This window comes from Peromyscus leucopus, chromosome 14 (genome assembly GCF_004664715.2).
Source record: "Peromyscus leucopus breed LL Stock chromosome 14, UCI_PerLeu_2.1, whole genome shotgun sequence".
NCBI lineage: Eukaryota > Metazoa > Chordata > Mammalia > Rodentia > Cricetidae > Peromyscus > Peromyscus leucopus.
In genome coordinates, this window is record NC_051075.1 from 43,862,200 (window position 1) to 43,882,363 (window position 20,164).

The window sequence follows — 20,164 nt, forward strand, 5'->3', positions numbered from 1 at the left end:
GGAATGTCACAGCCCGCTTGATTGACACACACCCTCTGAGCCACCTCTCAAGGCTCAGCCCCCGTATGACTTCAATGGCTCTTCCAGCCCAGGTCTCCCTGCCCGATTAGATGACTATGCAGGACTTGGTGTCTATCACTCTCTCTCTCTCTAGTTCCTATGCTGTTACCACCAGATAGCTGCTTCCCCGTCTCCCTGCCTTGACTGAGATGCTCAACTGGAAAAAAATTACCCCAATGTTTGGCCTGCAGTGGTTATTAATAAATGTCCTTGAGGAAGAAAAAAGTTGATATCCTTTACACTAGATATGAATTTTGAGTAGATTTCATTACCATGTAACAAGACACAAACATGTATTATGTGCCAGGCCGTGGTAAGTGAGGAGCCTGGGCATGACCTTCAAAGAGCTGGCAGGCGGATGGAGCTAGTGTCTGAAAGGCAGAAGATGAATAGCTTAATGAGCAAGATTGAGTGTCGCAGAAGATTTACTTATTTTATTTTTTTTGCAAGGCCAGGTCTCACTGTGTGGCCCTGGCTGGCCTGGAACTTGCTTATGCAAACCAGGCTGGCCTCAAACTCCTAGAGATCTGTCTGCTTCTGCCTCCCAAGTACTGGGATTAAAGGTGTAGACCACCATGTCCGGCCTGAGTTGGGATTTTATCTACCATCCCATCCTAACTTGAGTGCCTGGTAGCATCTTCAAAAGGTCTGGATAAGTTACAATTACTAGCATATCCCACTTGGTTCCTCCTGGATGTCTCCATTAGAAGTGCTTTCTTGAGTGAAACCCAACAGACGACAGGCTTGATAGATGTTTAATTACCCTGGGTGGGTTTAGGGTCATGATAGGATTTAAAACCACGGTAGACCAAAAAAATAGCCATAAGAGGCCTTTGTCACCAAGAGGGAGAACAGCTGCTGAAGTTGGCCAGGTTCCCTGTAGGTGTGACAGACCCTTATCTTCTGTTTTCTATCCTGTGGTTCTGTGAGTCCTCAGCTCAGAATCTCACATAACTCTCAGGCAACTTCTCACAGGACCCCTTTGGCAGACCAGGGACCTGCTAGCCCTTTACAGACAACCGCTGCCATTATGTGGTACACCCTCAAGAGTTTCTAGTGTGTTCGAAGGGAAGTGAGTCATGCTGTGCCTAAGAATGTGTAATGCCCTCCAAGAGTCTGCTAAGGGATAAAGCAACCACTCTGCCCCATGGAAGCTGGGAAGAGTGGGAGGTACGCCTGACACTGGAATGAATGGATAGGCACTTAGCGCCCCCTAGAGTCCTGCCATAAGAAAAATATAGTTCATTGTGATGGTCTTCCATCCTGACATTGGTGTTTAATTTTGCTTGTCTGTGTGTTTTAGGAGTTCCGAATGGCAATGAACTACAAGCAATGGATCGTTGACTTTGTTAACCAGTCACTGCTTCAGCTGAGCACCTGTGACGTCGAAAGCAAGCGCTATGAAAGGACGGAGTTTGCAGAGCACCTGGGAGAGATGAACCGCCAGTGGCACCGAGTGCTTGGAGCCCTGAATAGAAAGGTGTGTCCTTAGTCACATTTGGAGGCTCGATTTTGCCCTCGCAAAATACCCCTTGCCGAGAACTCTTAAAAGCTACTCCAAAAGCTGATTCACAGTCGTAAGCCTGCTAGCCATTGCAATTACGGCCCCTTTGGAGACCCCGCGTTCTAGCGTTTTTCTGTGGGTGCACACAACAGAGGATGGAAGTAATGGCGACGGCTATGTTGAGGTTCCTTTGGGAAACTGAGTTGGGCAAGTGAAAAGAAACATGTCAGGCTACCAAAAGGTCAGAGATTTTGACATTCTCAAATGGAAACATGTTCAAAAGGACAGCGCCATTTCATCTTTAAGATGACCTGAACAGAAAAAAAAAAGAAAAAGGAATGCACGTGGCCAGTTTCCACTGAGGGTCTTGAAGGAAACTTATTCATGAAAAAAGTATTTAATATTGATAGTAGCAAATATCTCATCTCTTTCCTATATTAAAAAAGCACACAAATATATTTATTTAATTAAGATTCATATTAAAATTTTCTAATATATGAATGGACGGACAACTTGAACAGGATATTTCTCAGTTATATTTCTAGTTAACTGGGGAGCCTGCATGGGACCACACTAGGCCCTCTGAATGTGGGTGGCAGTTGCGTGACTTGGTCTGTTTGTGGGTGCCTTGGCAATGGGACCAGGACTTATCCTGGGTACATGACTGTTTTTTTAGAGCCCGTTCCCTATGGTGCGAAGCCTTACTCAGCCGTGATGAAGGGGGAGGGGCTAGGTCCTACCCCAACTTGGTATGCCAGCCTGTGTTGACTACCCAAGGGAGGCCTTACCCTCTGTGAGGAGGGGATGGGGTGGGGAGGAGATGGGGAGGAGCGGGAGAAGAGGAGGGAGAGGGAACAGGGGTTGGTATGTAAAATGAAAAAAAAAATCTGAAAAAAAAAAACAGAAAGAAATTCTAGTTAAATCAGGAGGTGGTGGCACACGCCTTTAATCCCAGCACCCAGGAGGCAAAGGCAGGCAGATCTCTGTGAGTTTGAAGCCTACCTGGTCTATAAAGAAAATTCCAGGACAGCCAGGACTGTTTGTTACACAGAGAAGCCCTGTCTCGAAAAACCAAAAAAAAAGAAAGGAAGAATGAAAGAAAATCGAAATTCTAGTTAATAGATAAATGCAGTTGGACCTTCCTTTAGACCGCCAGCTCACATGTAATGACACAGAGACCTATTATTAACTATGAAAGCTTGACCTTAGCTGTTTTTAACTAGTTCTTATAACTTAAATTAACCCATTTCTCTTAATCTACGTTCTGTCACACACCGCCCATCCTGCTTCTTCTTTGTCTCCTGACACCTCTCTGGCACCTGGATTCATCTCCTCCTCCTTTCTCTATCTGCCTGCAAGTCCCACCTACACGTCCTGCCTAGCTACTGGCCTTTAGCTTTTTACAAACTAACCACAGCGATACACCTTCACACAGTGTACAAATACCCCATAACAGATAAATGTATCCATTTTAATCCTCAGACACCCCTAACAAACACCATGGGGCATTATAGTTAATAAGTTAGAAATGTTTTAGCAAAATAAAGCCCAAAGCTTGCCTGGAGAGATGGCTCAGAGGTTAAGAGCACTGGCTGCTCTTCCAGAGGTCCTGAGTTCAATTCCCAGCAACCACATGGTGACTCACAACCATCTGTAATGAGATCTGGCGCCCTCTTCTGTATACATAATAAATAAATCTTAAAAAAAAAAAACAAAAACCAAAGCTGTCACATTCACACACTACTGATGCCAGAATGACTTGAAATTTCTTTGGAAAACATTGAGAACACTGAAAAAAAAATCTGAAATTTCATTGGATCCCTTAACCATGTAGTCCAATTCTTAGACAGTCATTTAAGTGGATAGATAGCCCTCCCAAAAGAAATGTACAAAATGTGCCTAATAATATTTATACTTGCAAAAAAGTGCAGTATCTTCATTTCCAGCTTTAGAATAACTAATCAAGTGATATTATATCCATCTGAGAAAAGACCTTTTTTTTTTTTTTTTTGGTTCATGTTTTTTGAGATAGGGTCTTGCTATGTAGACCAGGTTGGCCTTGAACTCACAGATCCACCAGCCTCCACTGAGTACTGAGACTGAAGGCACACCTGCCTGGGTAGCTATTGTCAGCATGTCTCAATGCACTGAGCTTCAGACCGACAGAAGATGATTACCCAAGAAAATTATATTACAAATAAGAACCAGAACTAGAAACTGATTTGTCTTGTTAGACTGGTGAACTATTTGAGATGTTGGTGGCATATTATGTCTATCAAGAAACTGCTAAGCAGGACTAGAAAGATGGATCAGTGATTAAGAACACTGGCTGTTCTCCTAGAAGACCCAGGTTCTGTTCCCAGCATCCATGTGGTAGCTCACAACTGTCCATAACTCCACTTCCAGGGGATTTGATGCCCACTTCTGGCCTCAACAGGTACCAGACATGTACATGGTACATCTATACATGCAGGATGAACATCCATACACATAAAATAAATCAATAAATCTTAAAAAAAATGTTTTTTTAAGAAAGTAATTGTTAGGCAACTCTAGAGAGTCAGAAGAAAACTCCCTTTATCTATACCAAGGTTAATGAAGGATACGATGAAAAATATTGGAGTTTGGAAGAAAAATATTGAAGTTTAGAAGCATAGTTTTATTTGGCATAGCTAATATGAAACTCCAGCACAGTTGGCTATCTCAACAGATTATGTTTTACTAAAAAAAGAGAAAAAAAAAGTTTCTGTTTTTCACAGAGAGGAGTTTAAAAGCTTAATTCTCGATTTACAAATCTTCATCCCAAAATGACCAGGGCATTTTGTTGTGTAAAATATTAAAACTTTCAGAAGAAACCAAGTTATATTTTCATTTCAAAAGGATACAGATGCTATAGCAAAAATAAAACAAAATAACCACATAATGCTATTTACATTCTGTATTAGTTATTCTTCTGTTGCTGTGATTTAAAAAACAAAAGCAAAAAACAAAAACATCATGACCAAGCGAACTTATAGAAGGAAGAGTTTATTTGGGCTTGTAGTTCCAGACAGAAGGCAAGCAGGCGAGCAAGAAACGGAGAGATCAAATTTTTAACAGAAGGCAGGAAGCAGAGAGAACAAGCTGGAAGTAGAGTGAGGCTGTATAGTTTCAAAGCCCGCTCCAATAACATACTTCCGCCAGCAAGACCAGACTGCCCACATCTCCCGAAACAGCTCCTCCAGCTGGGGACCAACCTGGGGGACATTCCAGCTCAAACTGTCACATGTTTTTTAAGAAGAGGGAAGAAAGTAAGAAAGTTCCCTTTGTAATATTTTTATCCATCCCGTATAGATCCAACATTTGGAACAGCTTCTGGAAAGTATCACTGAGAATGAAAACAAAATACAGACTTTGAACAGCTGGTTGGAGGCCCAGGAAGAGAAGCTGAAGATACTCCAAAAACCTGAAAGTGCCATCTCCATGGAGAAGCTGCTCCTGGACTGCCAGGTGAGGAGGAGCAGCAATCCTGCCCACCCGGTGTGTGGGCTACATCGTGCCTACACTTGTCCTGGGAAGAGGAAAGATGCTGTAGTTTCTGGAGACTCTGCCCCAGCTCCCCTGAGCACTCAGTCATGCGTTGCTTAGTGACAGGGACGCATCTGAGAGAAGTGTGTGGTTAATGAACGCTGTACCAGACTCTGCTCACACAAACCTAGAGTGGGGTTGCCCTACCACACACCTGGGTTTGCCCCATGCAGATGGCACATAACTATACTTATTTCTCGTATCCATGAGATAAGAACCCATTTAAAATTTAAATAATTTTAAATAATTGTAAAGTGATACTTTTTCGGTTGTAGACGGAAGGCCCTGTCGTGGTCATTGTTGCTTTTATGAGGTTTGAATGTCACTTCTAAGGAAAGGAAACATTTTTTGGGCAATTTTGGCTTCCAGGCTTTTCCATCTGCGTTTTTTATTATTTTGCCCAGCGTCGGCAAGATTACTCAGACGTTTCCATTCTGCTTAGTCTTGCATTCTGCACTTTGCCTGAAGAAGATAATTTTCTGCCACCTGTTGTGTACAATGCTCTAGAAGGACCACTTGTCCCTTGGAGCCAGTATCAAAGTCACACTCGGGCGTAAGAGTGTTATCCCATTGACCAGGTCACACCGTCCTTGAGACTCTCGATAAGATGTGGACCCATCCTGTTAAGCACGGCCAGAGCTAGGCGTGCCCCAGCCGGGCGTCACTTGTCCCCATGGCTGCTGAGCAAACAAGTACTGCTTTCTGCCCTTGCTGTGTGAAAGCATCCCACTAGCCACTGCTGTGCCTGGAAAGTTGGGTCCAAGCCCTGTACTCCCCAGGCTATTGACAGCTCTGGTCATAAAGTAAAAACAGCAGCAAGTAGGAGGTCCTTCCCCATGGCCACTTCCTGTTCCCATGCTCCACACTCCTCTACCTTAGCATCCACCTGGGGCTCAGCAGTCCTCTGCAGGAAGCCGCAAAGAGCTGCAAAGAGGCCTAACCTAAGCAAGTCTTCCATAGATTTATTTTTGATTAGGTGTGTGTGTATGAATGCCTGAGGCGGCCAGCAGCGTGGGATACCAACTAGAGCTAGTGTGTTACCCCCGCCTGGCAGCTGAGACTCAGACTTGGTTCCTCTGTAAGAGCAGCAGGCGCTCGTAACATCTGAGCCATCTCTCCAGCCTTGGGGATTGGGATATTTTAAAAGGTATTTAACACTGTTTCTCACAGACAAGCTGGAGTGAGCGTCAGGTGAGGCTCTGTAATTAGCAAATCTCTTCATTCTTCTATTCTTAATTTGTGCTGCAAATCAGGATTTAAAGTGAGATGATTAGTGTACCTGGTGAGGTGGGAGCTGGAAGGTCCCAGTGTGGCAAGGGCGGACTGTAGGACCACTGGGCCCAGTCCGTGTTATTCCAAGGAAGAAAAACAAGAACGGATGCCTTGTAGGGAAGGGCTCACGAGCTAGTATCGCCAAGCTTATTGTGTACACTATTGTTTTTGGTGTGGTGTGTGTGTGTGTGTGTTGGTATTTCCTTCTAACTCCCTGCTAAATGGTACTCTTTTAAAAAGTGTCCTTGCACTGTAGGGGAAATATGACAAGTCACTGGTAGGTACTACTAGAAATCTCTAGTTCAAATGAACCTCTGTGGATGATAATGAGAAACTGGAAGGAGACAACGATTCAACATTTTCGAACCATTTCAAGGTATCACTTTACAGAGGAAAGCACTAGCTTCTGATTGGTGTTCAAGGACATGTGCGCTGGAGTCTTAACTCCCAACGGGTCCGGTGACCTGGGACGGATGTGTGAAGAAACTATGACCACCTGTTTCAAACGCGTGGCCCCAGAGAGCCTGGGCCGTCTTTATTTATACAGTTTAAATAGTTTGCATGGACAGTTTTAGAGTCAAATTAGTTTCCTTCTATTTCTAATAATGGTTACAACAATTGCCAGTTCGTTCCTGTACGTCATTCCCCTTCCGTCCCCAGCTTTCCCACCGGTAACCGTTACCCACTTGATCCGTGGCTCTAATGTCAGCAGCATAAGCCGTGTTGCAGGTGACAAGGGAAGTCTTCTAACTAGGCACCCCTACAGGTAGAGCAGGGCCCCCAGTTAGCAGCATTTTCTGTTACAGCATCGTGCAAAGTGAAAGTGAGTTTCGCCTCTAGTGATGACTGTTTCCCCCTAGTCAGATCTGAGTTCTCACAACTAACTCAGCAGCCAAGGCTGCATCAATTCATTCTTCATTCTGTACTGCTCTGTCTCCTATGGGGGATAGACCAGGTTTTCTCCTAGCGTCCTGTGCACTACGTAACTTAAAGCTTGCTCTCAATGGTTGGCACTGCCTATCTCCTGTTCTCTTGTCCCCTGCCTCTCAACGCCCTACAGGATTGGCACAGGAGGGCACTGTGGGTTTCTCTGACTCTGCTTCATTCCCTGTTGCTAGACTGTTCCCAGTAACTCCTGATATCATCTATTTATTTGTATGTCTCCTGGACGCTTGTGGTTGAAATCATTCTCTCCAGAACAGGTATACGGGTTTATAATGTCATGAACTACTGTGACTCTTTCAGGCCAGTCACAAGGTGTGTTGGAAAGGCAACATCCTGTTCTTGAGAATTCTGAATTCATGGTCACACTTGAAACGTCGAAGGCTTTAGGAGCTGAATCAGGTCCTCTGTATATTTTTAACAACATCCCTCTGGCTCACCCAGAGGAGAGTCATCAGTGGGGGATGTTTTTCTAATGCGATAGCCATTTCATCCCTCGCTCTAAGACAGTAAAACCAGAGGCAGCCAGCAATGTGATCTGTATAAGGAAAGCAAGGAGAGCGGGTAGCACATATGTTCCTGGGGTCGTGCCCAGAACTATGCAGTGAACTACCCACTGGCCTCGCCCCAAATGGGTCAGATTCTCCAGGGCCTTGCCAGAAGGAGGACTTGTCTGTGCTATTCTCAGGCCTTGCCCCCACTTCCCCACTCCGCCCCACCCCCCAACAAGAAGTTACATGGCTCCCAACCCACGTGTCTGTAAGTGCGGCTCCTGGGCAGGAGTGGGGGAGGGGTGAGCAGGGTGGTACTCAGTGGGTCCCGCTGGCAAAGCTGGCTTCAGGGGTTTGTTTTGCTGTGTACTTTTGCAATTAAACCACAAAAAGAGATAGCTGAGAAGTGCAGCCCCTTGTCAGTGAGAACTCCATGGTGCACTCACACATGGATGGCTGTTGAAGCGAGGGGGCTTTCCTGCCGTGTGCTGGGGTAGAAGACGATGTAGATCAGAGTTTCTGTCATTCTGTGTTCTGGCTGTCCAGGCCCACTCCCAAGCATGAGAATCACCTTTTTGGTTATTGTGGTTGGTTGGTTGGTTGGTTGGTTGGTTGGTTGGTTGGAAAGGATCTCACTATATAGACCAGGCTAGCCTCAAACTCCTAGCATCCTCCTGCCTTGGCTTTGTGCATACTGGAGTTAGTTATAGGCATGTGACATTATCCCCAGCTGCTGCAGACCTCCTTCAGCTGGTTTACACTGCTGGATCTATGTTCTGTTTCTTTCTTTCTTTCTTTTTTTCTTTCTTTTTTTTTTTTTTTTAAGAGAGAGAGAGAGCTTTATAGGCTTCCGGGAATTTGCCTGTAAAGAACAGAGCCAGTTGGGTTGGCTTTATGAGTGGCTTAATGAACTCAGATACAAAAGACAGGCAAGCCTTTTACATGCCGCTTAATGGAATGAGAGTGCCTTCCGGCTTGTGCTTTCATTGAAGTCGAGCTGTGAATGGCTCGGGGTGCTGAGGAAATGGGGACTTGGGGGTCTGATGACTCGGCCGCACAGTTAGCACAGTCAGATAGTTAACAAAGACTGTCTGTCCTGGACTATTTCCATACCATGCTGCTAACAGCCTGCCCCCTAGACTCTCGTAAATACAGAATTTAAAATTAAGAATATCCCGTGAGACTAGCCACGGTGGTTCCTGCCAATAATCCCAGCACTCAGGAGGCTGAGGCAGGAGGACCTTGAACTTGAGGCCAACCTGGGCTACAAAACAAAGGCCCTGTCTTCAGAAGTAAACTGTGATTAAAATGCTGTTGCTGTGTTTGCTCTGTATATACTCCGTTGGCATTTTTTACTTGAAAAGAGTAAACTCCAGGTTATTAATTGTTCTGTAGTATTATACTTTTGTGTGTGTGTCTTGTCTAGGATATAGAAAATCAGCTTGCCATGAAATCAAAAGCACTGGATGAGTTGAGACAAAGTTCACTGACTTTGGAGGGAGGAGACATGCCCCTGTTAGAAGACATGGTGTCTGGAATTGATGAGCTGTTTCAAAAGAAGAGTCATGTGACCGGCCAGGTACGAGACATACTCAGTCTGCTGTTTCTCCTCATAGAATCTTTCATTTGTTTTTGTTACCATTCTTTCATTACAGAGATTTACCCCATGTTAAAAAAAAAAAAAAAACAAAGAGCTGCTGGGAGACATACTGAAGTGAAAAGAAGTATTTCAAGTCTCATTTTATGCCCTAAATAATTGAAGGTAAAGCCATAGACCACGACGGCACCGGCAGGCAGGAAACCCATTTGGCTATCTTTGTTTTGTCTGCCATACTCAGGCAAGCAGAAATGTCTCCATCTCTCAGGCCAGCTGAGCATCTGGCAGTGTTTCCAGGTCAGCTCCACAGCAGCAGCAGTAAGGAAAAAGCAATCCAGGCCTGTGGGAGCTGCAGCAGGGAGAGAGGGGGTGTATCACATAGCCTGGGGAGCTGGGAGCCGGGTTGGTTTAGGGAGAACACCAGAGGCAGGGGAGGAAGAGTGTGCGAAAGGAGAGCGCTGGATGACAGAGCTGAGACTTGCCAAGGGCGTTTACCTCCCACCCAGGGAGGATGCGCTGAAGGCCAGCTAATGATGTGTTTGTGTTCGCTCCAGAATCCTCCCTGGGTGTCTATGTCATGTACTAAAATCTGCTTTCCACCATGTGCTCCTAGGGGGAACTGAGAACAAGCTGTGTGATTGAAATCCCTAGGCAACCTGCAGCATCATCCCTTCCCTGGGACTCTGGGAAAATAGGGATGAGCTCGCTCAGCCATTTGTCAATCATGTTTGTTTAAGTTACTCTGCTCACCACCAGGAGTAAGAGAAAGGAGAAAATAATGGAATCATACCTTCAAGGAGCTTGGGCAGTGCAGGAAATTCACATGAGCAGATAACAGCATTGTAATGAATATATAATGTAATAAAAATAAGGAGAGAGAATTAAATTAAGATAGTGTATATAAAAGCATGTGATATCAAGATCATAAGAGAGACACACAGATAAATGCAAGAGTCTAAATAAATAAATAAGCTTTCAGTTAATTTTTCAACAAAGATGTCAAGATAATTCACAGGGAGAAGGGGGAATTTTTTTTCACAGTATGACACTGGGGCACCCGGATGTAAAACATCAAAGAGTGGTGCAATGGTAACTCAATACCACATCCAAAGTGGAACTTGAAATGAACCAGACATAAACATAAGAGTTAAAACTATAAAGCTTTTAAAAAGCAACATAAACGTTCACAACTGGCCTTCGAGATAGGACACTAGAAACATAAGCAGCCAGGGTCAGGGAAATAGGTTAGATTTCATCACAACAGATTCTCTTGGAGAACACCACAGAGAGGGGCAGAGACGAGCTACAGGATGGGGAGGAATGAGGATGAGCTCACTCAGTCCTTTGTTAATCTGGTTTGTTTATGTTTCTCACCACCAGGAGTAAGAAAGAATAGAAAAGAGTGGATTCCTACCCTCCAGGATGGGGGAGGCATTTTCAGGTTGCATCTTCCCTAAGGGGCTTGTTTGTACAGTCTAACAAGTTACAGGGCACTAATAAGAGGGTAGAGGATCAAGTGGCAACAATGGAGAGGCTGTCTGAATGGACATCTCTCTACAGATGACATGAATGGCTAATAATCACAGCAGCAGCCATCAAGAGAAGAAAAAAATCAAAACTATGATAAAAATCAAGTCATACAAATGCAGATGGCAATAAAGATGGAAGACAGCAAATGTTAGCAGGGAGGTGTTCATACACTGCAGGCGGGATGTAAAGAGGTCTGGCTGCATTGGAAAATAGTATGGTGGTTCCTTGATGCTTAAACATAGAGTTACCGTATGACTCAGCAAGTCACCTAAGTGACGAATATTTATAACAGTCTAATCATGATAGCCCCAAAATGGTAACAACCCATTGTCTATCCAACTATGGATGTCTTAGTAAAATGTAGTAGATATATCTGTAATGTGGGATATTATTGAGATGTATGAAGCAGACTTTAAAGTCTGGTAAGTAAAAGAAGACAGTCACCATGAATGGACCCATTTTATGAAATATCTTATACAGGCCAATCTTTGGAGATAGAGTAGATTTGTGGCTTGGGAAGAAGTATCTTCTGTGATGGATATGATGTCTCTTTTTGGAGTAAAGAGTATGTTCTAAAATTGATGTGTAAGATTTTACTTTTTAAATAGGTAAATTATGTGATCTGTGAATTTCAGCTCAGTAAAGGGTCATTCTCCAGGAAGTGGGCTGGGGAGATGGTTCAGTTGGTGAAAGGACAAATATGAGGACCCGAGTTTGATCCCCAGAACCCACCTCAAGAGGAGGTGGTCATGAAGACATACGGTTGTAATTCCAGCAGTTGCTGCCTGGCAGCGATGACTGCCACCTTTTCCCATCTGGGTCCATAGGCAGGTTACTTCCCCAAGCCAGTTCTCTGGTCTAGCAAGTAGGAATGCTAACAAAAAACGACCAGTTTTCACTTTTGATGCCTGTCATGGCGCTCAGTAGTGGCGCCCTACCAGCTGAGCCGAGCACTGCGCCAGCTGAGCCGAGTTCTCACATTTCAATATATTCTTTCTACTCTGTTGAGACTCCCTTAGTGAAGGTCTTCTCTTGTCCCCCAGACCATGAGTGTAGTGTCTCCTGGGATCCCAGCCGAGTGTGGTGGTGCACATCTGTGATCCCAGTCCTCTGGAGGCTAAGTCAGGAGGAGTCCAGCTTCCACGCCTGCCTGCACGACATGCAAGCCCCTTTACCTGCTAAACCAGCTCATGACCCTTTAGGTCACGTTTTCAGTGCTACAGACTGGCCTGGAATTCGTCATGTAGCCCAGGCCTAAGCATATGCTCTTCCTGTGCCAGCCTTCTAAGTGTTGGGATTACAGGCAGGCGCCCACATGGAGTTTCAGCGATTGTTTTCACTAAGTAGCAAAATGCTCAACTCCTGTCACCAAAATGTACCAGGGGGTAAAGTCTGCCTGCCCTTCATGCAAGCCCAGCATGGGCGTCCTGCCGGTTTTTCTCCAGCTTGTGCTGGCCTGTCAGTAATCACACCTATGCTCAGAGGCCACTTTAGCATCTTATACTTAAAATGCTTTACAGTTGCAGAGAGTTTTCACAAACCCTCTTGGGGAGGAGGGGTGTGTGTTTAGTTTGTCTGTTTTGTTAATTAATTTGCTTTGTGGATGAAGAAACCAATAACAAAGTTAAATAATCTGCCCCAAGCCAGAAGGCTGGCAGACTGATTGATCCCTGAGTCTGTCCTGAGCCTGGTGATCTTGGGGCTCTCTCTCTCTCACTAACCCATTATTAAAACAGCTTTCTCTGAGATCTGGATGCGCCTTACCCTTCCCACCTTCAAGAATTTGGTGGAGATTGCCAGTGCTTTCAAGTTGAAATGCCCAAACTGGGTACAATTGCAGATTCCTTGGGAGGAAACACAATGAGAGACTGTCTTAGGAAAGCTAAGGCAGGGTGTCCACTTTTGCCATAGGTCCATCAGCTCAGGGCCTCCGCGCAGTCGGCGCTGCAGGAGTGGAAGGCCTGTAACAAGCTCTACGATGAGGCCAATGTGGTGACAATCCAACTCGCATACTCGATGGAGCACAGCAAGCCTGCGGTTTTATCAATGGAGGCCTTGGACTGCCAGGTGCAGAACCTTCAGGTAAGTCAACCAGCGTGGCCAAAGGTATTGTGGGTAAAAAAATTGAAAGTTGAACTAAGCATAGTAATGAATACAGGTGCTTTTCTGCTGTTCACACAGAAGCAAAAGTGGTGGCACAGGAAGTATATATTGAATTTTTTGTGTCTGTTTCATGGTTTATGAAATTGCATGTGTGGACAAATGCCGTGTGTTTAACAACTTAATACTGCTGAGTTATCCAGCCTTTGAGGAAGGACTGCCTTGTCATTTGCCTTCTTCCCATTCTTGGTTGTGTGCCGCCGTCCTGTAAGGTCTACGTGTCTGTGTCATTATTGTGCAGCAGCAAGGACCAGAAAGCCGTTACCTTCCAGGGGGATGGCCAGAACATCCAAACCTGACTTTTTCCTGTGTCCTCAGGCCCTTCAGGATGAAGCTGAGCGCAGGGAAGGGAGCTGGGGGAAACTGCAGGAGGCTATTGGCAGACTCAAAGATTCTTGCCCCTCCATTGCTGGAATAATGGAAGAGAAATGCCAAGATGCTCATTCAAGGTATGTGCAGAACACAGCTTGAAAGGTTGACCAGTTGTCTGGATCCTTAGGCCTTCTAAAGGCTTCTTGCTCCTCCAAGATGACTGGTGTCCTCTGCAGCTCTGCTTTGGAGGGTGTAGTTCATCGTGTTAAGGTTCAACGTCATGAGAGCTATAGTGTGCCTCATGCAATGTTTGGATAAACCAAGCATTTAACCAAACTAGAAATGCACTAATGTACCACTTCCAGAGTGCATCCTCTAAATACAAGGCTCGGTCTTGGGAATCCCCAAATCAGCATCGGAACACTGAGGAGTGGGGAGTCTGTAGGGTAAGGTGGGATGGGTATGTTCAAAACATCTTTTGGAAAGTGACCTAAAGCTAGTTTGCCAAGGATAACGTGAAGTTCAACTGCTTTCAATTCTTCCTCCATGCTTCCGCAAAATGGCTTTCAATCAAGTATTGAACACAGGACAGAAATCATATGCCCTGTTGTGGTATCCTCGGGTCTCCATTGAGCCCTCACTGAAGGGAAGGCAATAATGTAACTAGCTCACATTTGGTTTCAGGGCCCCCTCACTATATAGACTGTTGCTGTGAAAGGATCTGGGCCATTGCTGAACATACAAGTTTGTTCTTTTTGTTGGTGTTTTCTGTTGTTTGTGTTTCTGTGAATTGAATCCAGGGCTGAGCTACATCACTGGCCCCATTCACACAAGTGCAACAAATAATCTGCAGAATGTTTTATACAGCCATTTAAAAAATGGTTGTTCCTCCTCCCCCCTCCTCCTCCCTTTCCCTCCTCCCCCTCCTTCCTCCTCTTCTTCCTCCTCCTCTTGGCCCTCCTCCTCCCCCTACCCCCTCCCCCTCCTGGCAGAATCTCATTGAGTTGTTGGCTGGCCTAAAACTCACTGTGTATTCCCAGCTGACTTCAAACTTGTAATGATCTCCCTGACTCAACCTCCTCAGTGATGAGATTATATTCATGAGCCTACACCTGGCTAGCCTCTTTTTTTTTTTTCTTTTTGTTAGTAATATGGAAAAGTTGTTGTTTTTTTTTTTTTTTAAAGTAGAGTAAATGAAAAAACAAGCAAGATAAAAATCTGTAACTGGAGTAAATTTTTTCCTTTCTTTTAACTTGAAAATGGAATAAAGTTTTCCTTTATTTTAACTTGAAAAATAAGGATATTGTTTTTGTAACTGCACAGTAAATTTGTTTGACAGAAGCATGGTATAAATAAGACCTTTTTAAAAGCCAGGCAGTGGTGGCACACGCCTTTAATCCCAGCAGCACTTCGGAGGTAGAGGATCTCTGAGTTCGAGGCCTGCCTGGTCTACATAGTGAGTTCCAGGACAGCCAGGGCTACATAGAGAGACTGTCTAAACAAACAAACAAACAAACAAACAATATCCACCTGCTTTTAACTTCCTGGTAGAGTGTGTGTTTATAATTTTGCTGCAAGGGAAGGATGGAATGAGGGTTGTTGTTAACTTTACACCGACAGGTGGACCCAGGTGAACCAAGACCTCGCAGACCAGTTGCAGGAGGCCCGAGGTCAGCTGCAGCTCTGGAAGGCTTCTCACAGCGCTCACGCAGAAGCTGCAGCCTGTCTACGGCAGCAGGAAGTGAAGTTCCAACAGCTTGCCAACATCAACATGTCAGGAAACAACCTGGCAGACATCCTGCCGCTGGCCCTGCAGGACGTAGAGGTGGGTACAAAGCCACGTCAGCAAAAGAGACAGGACTCGTCGGGGATGGCCATGGCCTTGGGATGAGGCAGACCACCGGGACAGAGAGGTAATCAGACAGGTGTCCTGAGCTGGCTGTGTCGGGCACGGGTGAGATGCGACATGTGAGGTTGGAAGAAGGAGGTGGCAGATGGGTCAAGGGGGTCCTGTCACCACCTCTTTCTAAGTTTATACTTCTATTTTAGCAATTAAGCCCCTAGACAAAAGCCTCATGCAAAATCTGAAATAGAAGCCACGGTGCCTCACCTGGTTATGATCAAGAATCTCTTGGCTTTAAAAATAATCCCGGGTGGGTGGGGCTAGAGAGATGGCTCAGCAGTTATGAATGAGGGCTGCTACTTCTCCAGAGGACCAGAGTTCGTTTCTCAGCACCCATGGTGGGTACCTCACAGTCACCAGTAACTCCGGAATCAGACACCTTCTTCTGGCCTCCATGAGTACCTGTATATGTGTGTGCAGACACACACATAAACATATATACATGTCTTAATTAAGGTTTCTATTGCTGTGTGATAAAACATCAAAAGCAACTTGGGAACAAAAGAGTTTATTTCAGCTTATAGTTACACAGCACAGTCCATCCTCAAAGGAGGTCATGGCAGGAACTCAGGGCAGGACCAATACTGAAGCAGAAGCCATGGAGGAACACTGCTTACTGGCTTGCTCTTCACGGCTTGCTCAGCCTGTCATATATAACTGAAGACCACCTGCCCACGGGGTGGCATCACCCATCGTGACCTGGACCCACTTATATCAGTCATAATCAAGAAAATGTCCTACAGGCTTGCCCACAGGCCAATGTAGCGGGGACACTTTTCTCGGTTGAGGTTCCCACTTCCCAAATGACTCTAGCTTGTGTCAAGTTGACAGAACACTAGCCAGCACAATACACATTAATTTGAAACAAAAATAAGTCTTGGTGGTGGTGGTGGTGGTGGTGGTGGTGGTGGTGGTGGTGGTGGTGGTGGTGATGGTGATGATATTGGAGGTTGGGTATATGGCTCAGTGAATAAAATACTTGCCATACAAGAATGAGTACCTGGGGTTGGGATTTAGCTCAGTGGTAGAGTGCAAGGCTCTGAGTTCGGTCCTCAGCTCTGAAAAAAAAAAAGAATGAGTACCTGAATTCAAACCCGTGTCAAAAGCTAAATGTGGCGATTGAAATCCTGGTGCTGTGGAGGTAGACACAGCTGGGCTCCCTAGCCAGTCAGTCTAGGCAAATCAGTGAGCCTAGGCGCGTGAAGAGACTCTGACTAAACATATAAGTAAATAAACAAAGTGGACAGCTCAAACACACCCACACATACCCATACATACCCTCATATATACACATAGTAATCCTGGACTTGGTGCCATGTGAGTGTGGCTTTTCTGGGAATTCAGTGATTTCAGACTAAAAGTACAGGGCAGTTTCAACTATGGTGTTTTTCCAGGGCTGTGAGGAAATACCCGGAATGTGAATATGCCATAGTATGAAACTTTAGTAACAAGATTGCTTTATATCTTGTGACCTAAGTCAAATCAACAATAAGTAACAGATTTAATTAGAGTACCCTGCCATCCGCTTGCTGAGTGAGACTCTGTGGACTCTACACGAATCCATTTATATCAGGATATGTTGTCACCAGCAAGGTGACAGCCTCCGGTGATCCTGGAGCTGATTTGCAAGTCCATCCCTCAAGTGTTGGGTAATTAGAAATGCAGAGTCCACGAGTCTACTCAGTCGGTCTTCAGCTTCTGGAACTTGGACGCCCCCACTCTGCTGGGTGGTGACAGGTTCGGCTCTAAACTGCCCGATTTCGGAGCAGCGCCAGTAAGCTACATCACTTTAAGAAAAACTTGAGTTTTTCGGCTATTTCAAATCCGCAGTACCAGCAGCAACAAACTCCCAGAAACACAAGTGGCGGGGGCTGGGGGCTGTGGTGGGGGAGGAGTCAGCCTCCTGCTAGCCTTTCTCCTTCTCCAGGAGCTGCAGCGCGAGGTACTGAAGACCAAAGAGGCCTTCCTGGAGAATTCTCCCCTCTTGGATCAGCTCCCACAGCCCACAGACCGCAGCACCCCGGGGCTCCATTCTGGACAGCTCCACTCCCTCCAGACAGCTGCCTATTTGGAAAAGATGCTGCTGGCGAAGGCAAATGAATTTAAGGTTCGTCTTGCTTTTCCATTTGAATGGTGGTTATGGACATTCTCCTGCCACCCTCCACTCGTTGAGTTCTGAGAAGTGGTTGTACTGTCTGCATAGCGCCTTAGGGAAGCTGTAGGGTGAAGCCGTCCCAAACATTGTCTCGCTTAATCACGTGGGCAAGGGCCAGCTCTTAAATAGCCATTTCTTCATGGTAAAAAATGTTAATTTAACAAGGAGCATGCTGCATACCCTGTTCAGATCTCATTATTTGGTTCTTTTTTGGGGGGTGGGTGCAGTGTTTGAGACAGGGTTTCTTTGTATATATAGCCCTGGCTATCCTGGAACTAGCTCTCTAGACCAGGCTGGCCTTGAACTCACAGGGATCTGCCTGCATCTGCCTCCCGAGTCCTGGAATCCAAGGCATGCCCTGCCATTGCTGGGCTGTTACCTGGGTTTCTAAGTGGAGTAATTGAGGCATAGGTGTGGCTGCTGGAAACAGCGGTCCATCGGAGTCTCCATTAGTTTACTGAGTTGTTGTGTGCAAACTCCACAGAGAGCCATGAATCTCTCATGTTGTCTCCACGTTGGCAGGAAGGAGAAAAATGAAGTAGTTAGCGCAAAGGGAACGGAATACTCACTTCTCTGGGTGGAACTGCTCTAGGAAGACCCAAAGCCACAGAATGCAATCCCAGGGCCTTTGCAGAGACCTCTGAAATTTTGAGATGAAAATAATTTGAACTCTTCGCAGCCAGTAATGCTATGCTTAATTCTGTCATACATACTTATGAAACTTTTCTAATGAAAATGTCTCCTTATAGATTGTTCTGGCACAGTTTAAGGATTTTGGAGACCGGCTGACATATTTACAAGATCTTATTATGCACGAGGAAGAAAACTTGAATAAACTTTACCATGAAGAGAAAGAGGATGTTCCTGGCGTGTTCCTGGTACTGGCAATATGTGTCTTTCCTAAGGGCTTAGACCTTCCATAGGGTTAAAAAAAATAAGCTAATTACTATGGCAATAATCTGCTCAAGTCCTGCTTAACTCAGGAGCTCAGTCATTCACTAACCTTTCATCCCTACTCCATTTTTCCTAAGGTCTCAGAAAGTAGAACATTGTAGGACTCTATTTTACTAATAAATTATTAGTATATCTATGTTATTATTATGTATATGTACTATCCGTTGGTGTTTTTATCTTGAGATCATTGTGAACTAACTTCATTGAACCCACATGTTCAAGGAAATCTCTGTTGTGATTAATTGGATTTTTCTGGTTAGTTTGAAGATCAAATATAAAATATCCAATTGAAATTGGTCATTTTCCTTTTCTAATTACCTTAGTAAGTGTTATATAATTAACATAAAAGAAACAAAAGAACTCTGGATCCTGCAAACTCCCAAAGATCAATATTTAGAACCTCAATGAGGAGTTAGCAAATGACAGCATGCTGTCCAAACCCCAGTCCATCTTTTTAATTTTGTAAACAAAATTTTATTTAAGCCCAGTCACACATCCACGTACACATTGTGAGAGGTCCTATGCTGTGAGGACAGAGTTGAATGGTTGCTTTCCAGACAAGATGGCCCCCAAAGCTAAAACACTGATGGGCTGGCCGTCTAGAGAAACGTTTGTTGATCCTGACCTAGAATATGACAGCAGAGTTTAAGAGAGAACTTGGGTATCGTGGAAGGTGTTTACTTAACATACTGTGGGCATATTGTTGACCTTGAGGCTGTTCCTGGAATAGCTTTTTAAAATCAATGTTTTGATGGATCTTCTTTCTTGTGATTTCACACTCTAGGAAAATACAAATGTTTTCTTTGAAGTCTGGTTTAAGCAGCACAGTTAGCTAGGAGCATATTAAGGATCAGATATTTCACAGGCTGTGTAGGCACACTGTACAGCCTGTTGAAGGTCAATTTATTGGCAGATTATATAGGACTTGAAGGTCCAGAATTGTTCTTTAAAAAAACAACTCACGCCGGGCGTTGGTGGCGCACGCCTTTAATCCCAGCACTCGGGAGGCAGAGCCAGGCGGATCGCTGTGAGTTCGAGGCCAGCCTGGGCTACCAAGTGAGCTCCAGGAAAGGCGCAAAGCTACACAGAGAAACCCTGTCTCGAAAAACCAAAAAAAAAAAAAAAAAAAAAAAACTCATAGGCTGGGGGGGGCGGGGGCGGGGGCGGCGCACACCTTTAATCATAGCACTCAGGAGGCAGAGGCAGGTGGATCTCTGTGAGTTCAAGGCCAGCCTGGTCTACAGAGTGAGATCCAGGACAGGCGCCAGAGCTACACAGAGAAACCCTGTCTGGAAAAAAACAAAAAACCAGCTCATTTTCAGTCTTGCTTAAAGACAGAAGGTAGTGTCCCTCCATACTTCTTGGGCTGATTTGGTGCAGCTTACACAAGTCACTTTTCTCATGGCTATGACAAAATTCCTGGCAACGGCAGCTGGCGGAGGGTTTGGAGACCAGCAGGATGGCTCTGCAGGTGGAGCCCACAAAAAGGTGGGAGGAGAGAACCAGTTCCGTACAGGAGTCCTCTGACATCACACACACACACACACACACACACACACACACACACACACACACACACAATAACAGCACAGGTTTTACAAAGGAGGGGGGTTATTCTATGTCAGGGTTTTAGGGCCCACAGTCCATCATGGTGGGGAAGGCACTCGCATGGAAGTGTGAGATGGCTTAACACGGTGCCCCCGTGGTCAGGAAGCAG

General features: G+C 45.2%; 1 protein-coding gene across 9 annotated transcripts in view; it reads left to right on the forward strand.

Moving 5' to 3' along the window:
* The window catches only part of Syne2 (spectrin repeat containing nuclear envelope protein 2), a 320,737-nt gene that overhangs the window by 245,995 nt on the left and 54,578 nt on the right, over positions 1-20,164 (forward strand). For all 9 annotated transcript variants that reach the window (XM_037210622.1, XM_037210625.1, XM_028876051.2 and 6 more), the window contains exons 83-90: positions 1,364-1,540; positions 4,898-5,053; positions 9,263-9,415; positions 12,875-13,045; positions 13,442-13,572; positions 15,056-15,260; positions 17,266-17,445; positions 18,243-18,371. In XM_037210622.1, the coding sequence (XP_037066517.1) occupies positions 1,364-1,540; positions 4,898-5,053; positions 9,263-9,415; positions 12,875-13,045; positions 13,442-13,572; positions 15,056-15,260; positions 17,266-17,445; positions 18,243-18,371 (1,302 nt within the window). The remainder of the gene's footprint in view (positions 1-1,363; positions 1,541-4,897; positions 5,054-9,262; positions 9,416-12,874; positions 13,046-13,441; positions 13,573-15,055; positions 15,261-17,265; positions 17,446-18,242; positions 18,372-20,164) is intronic.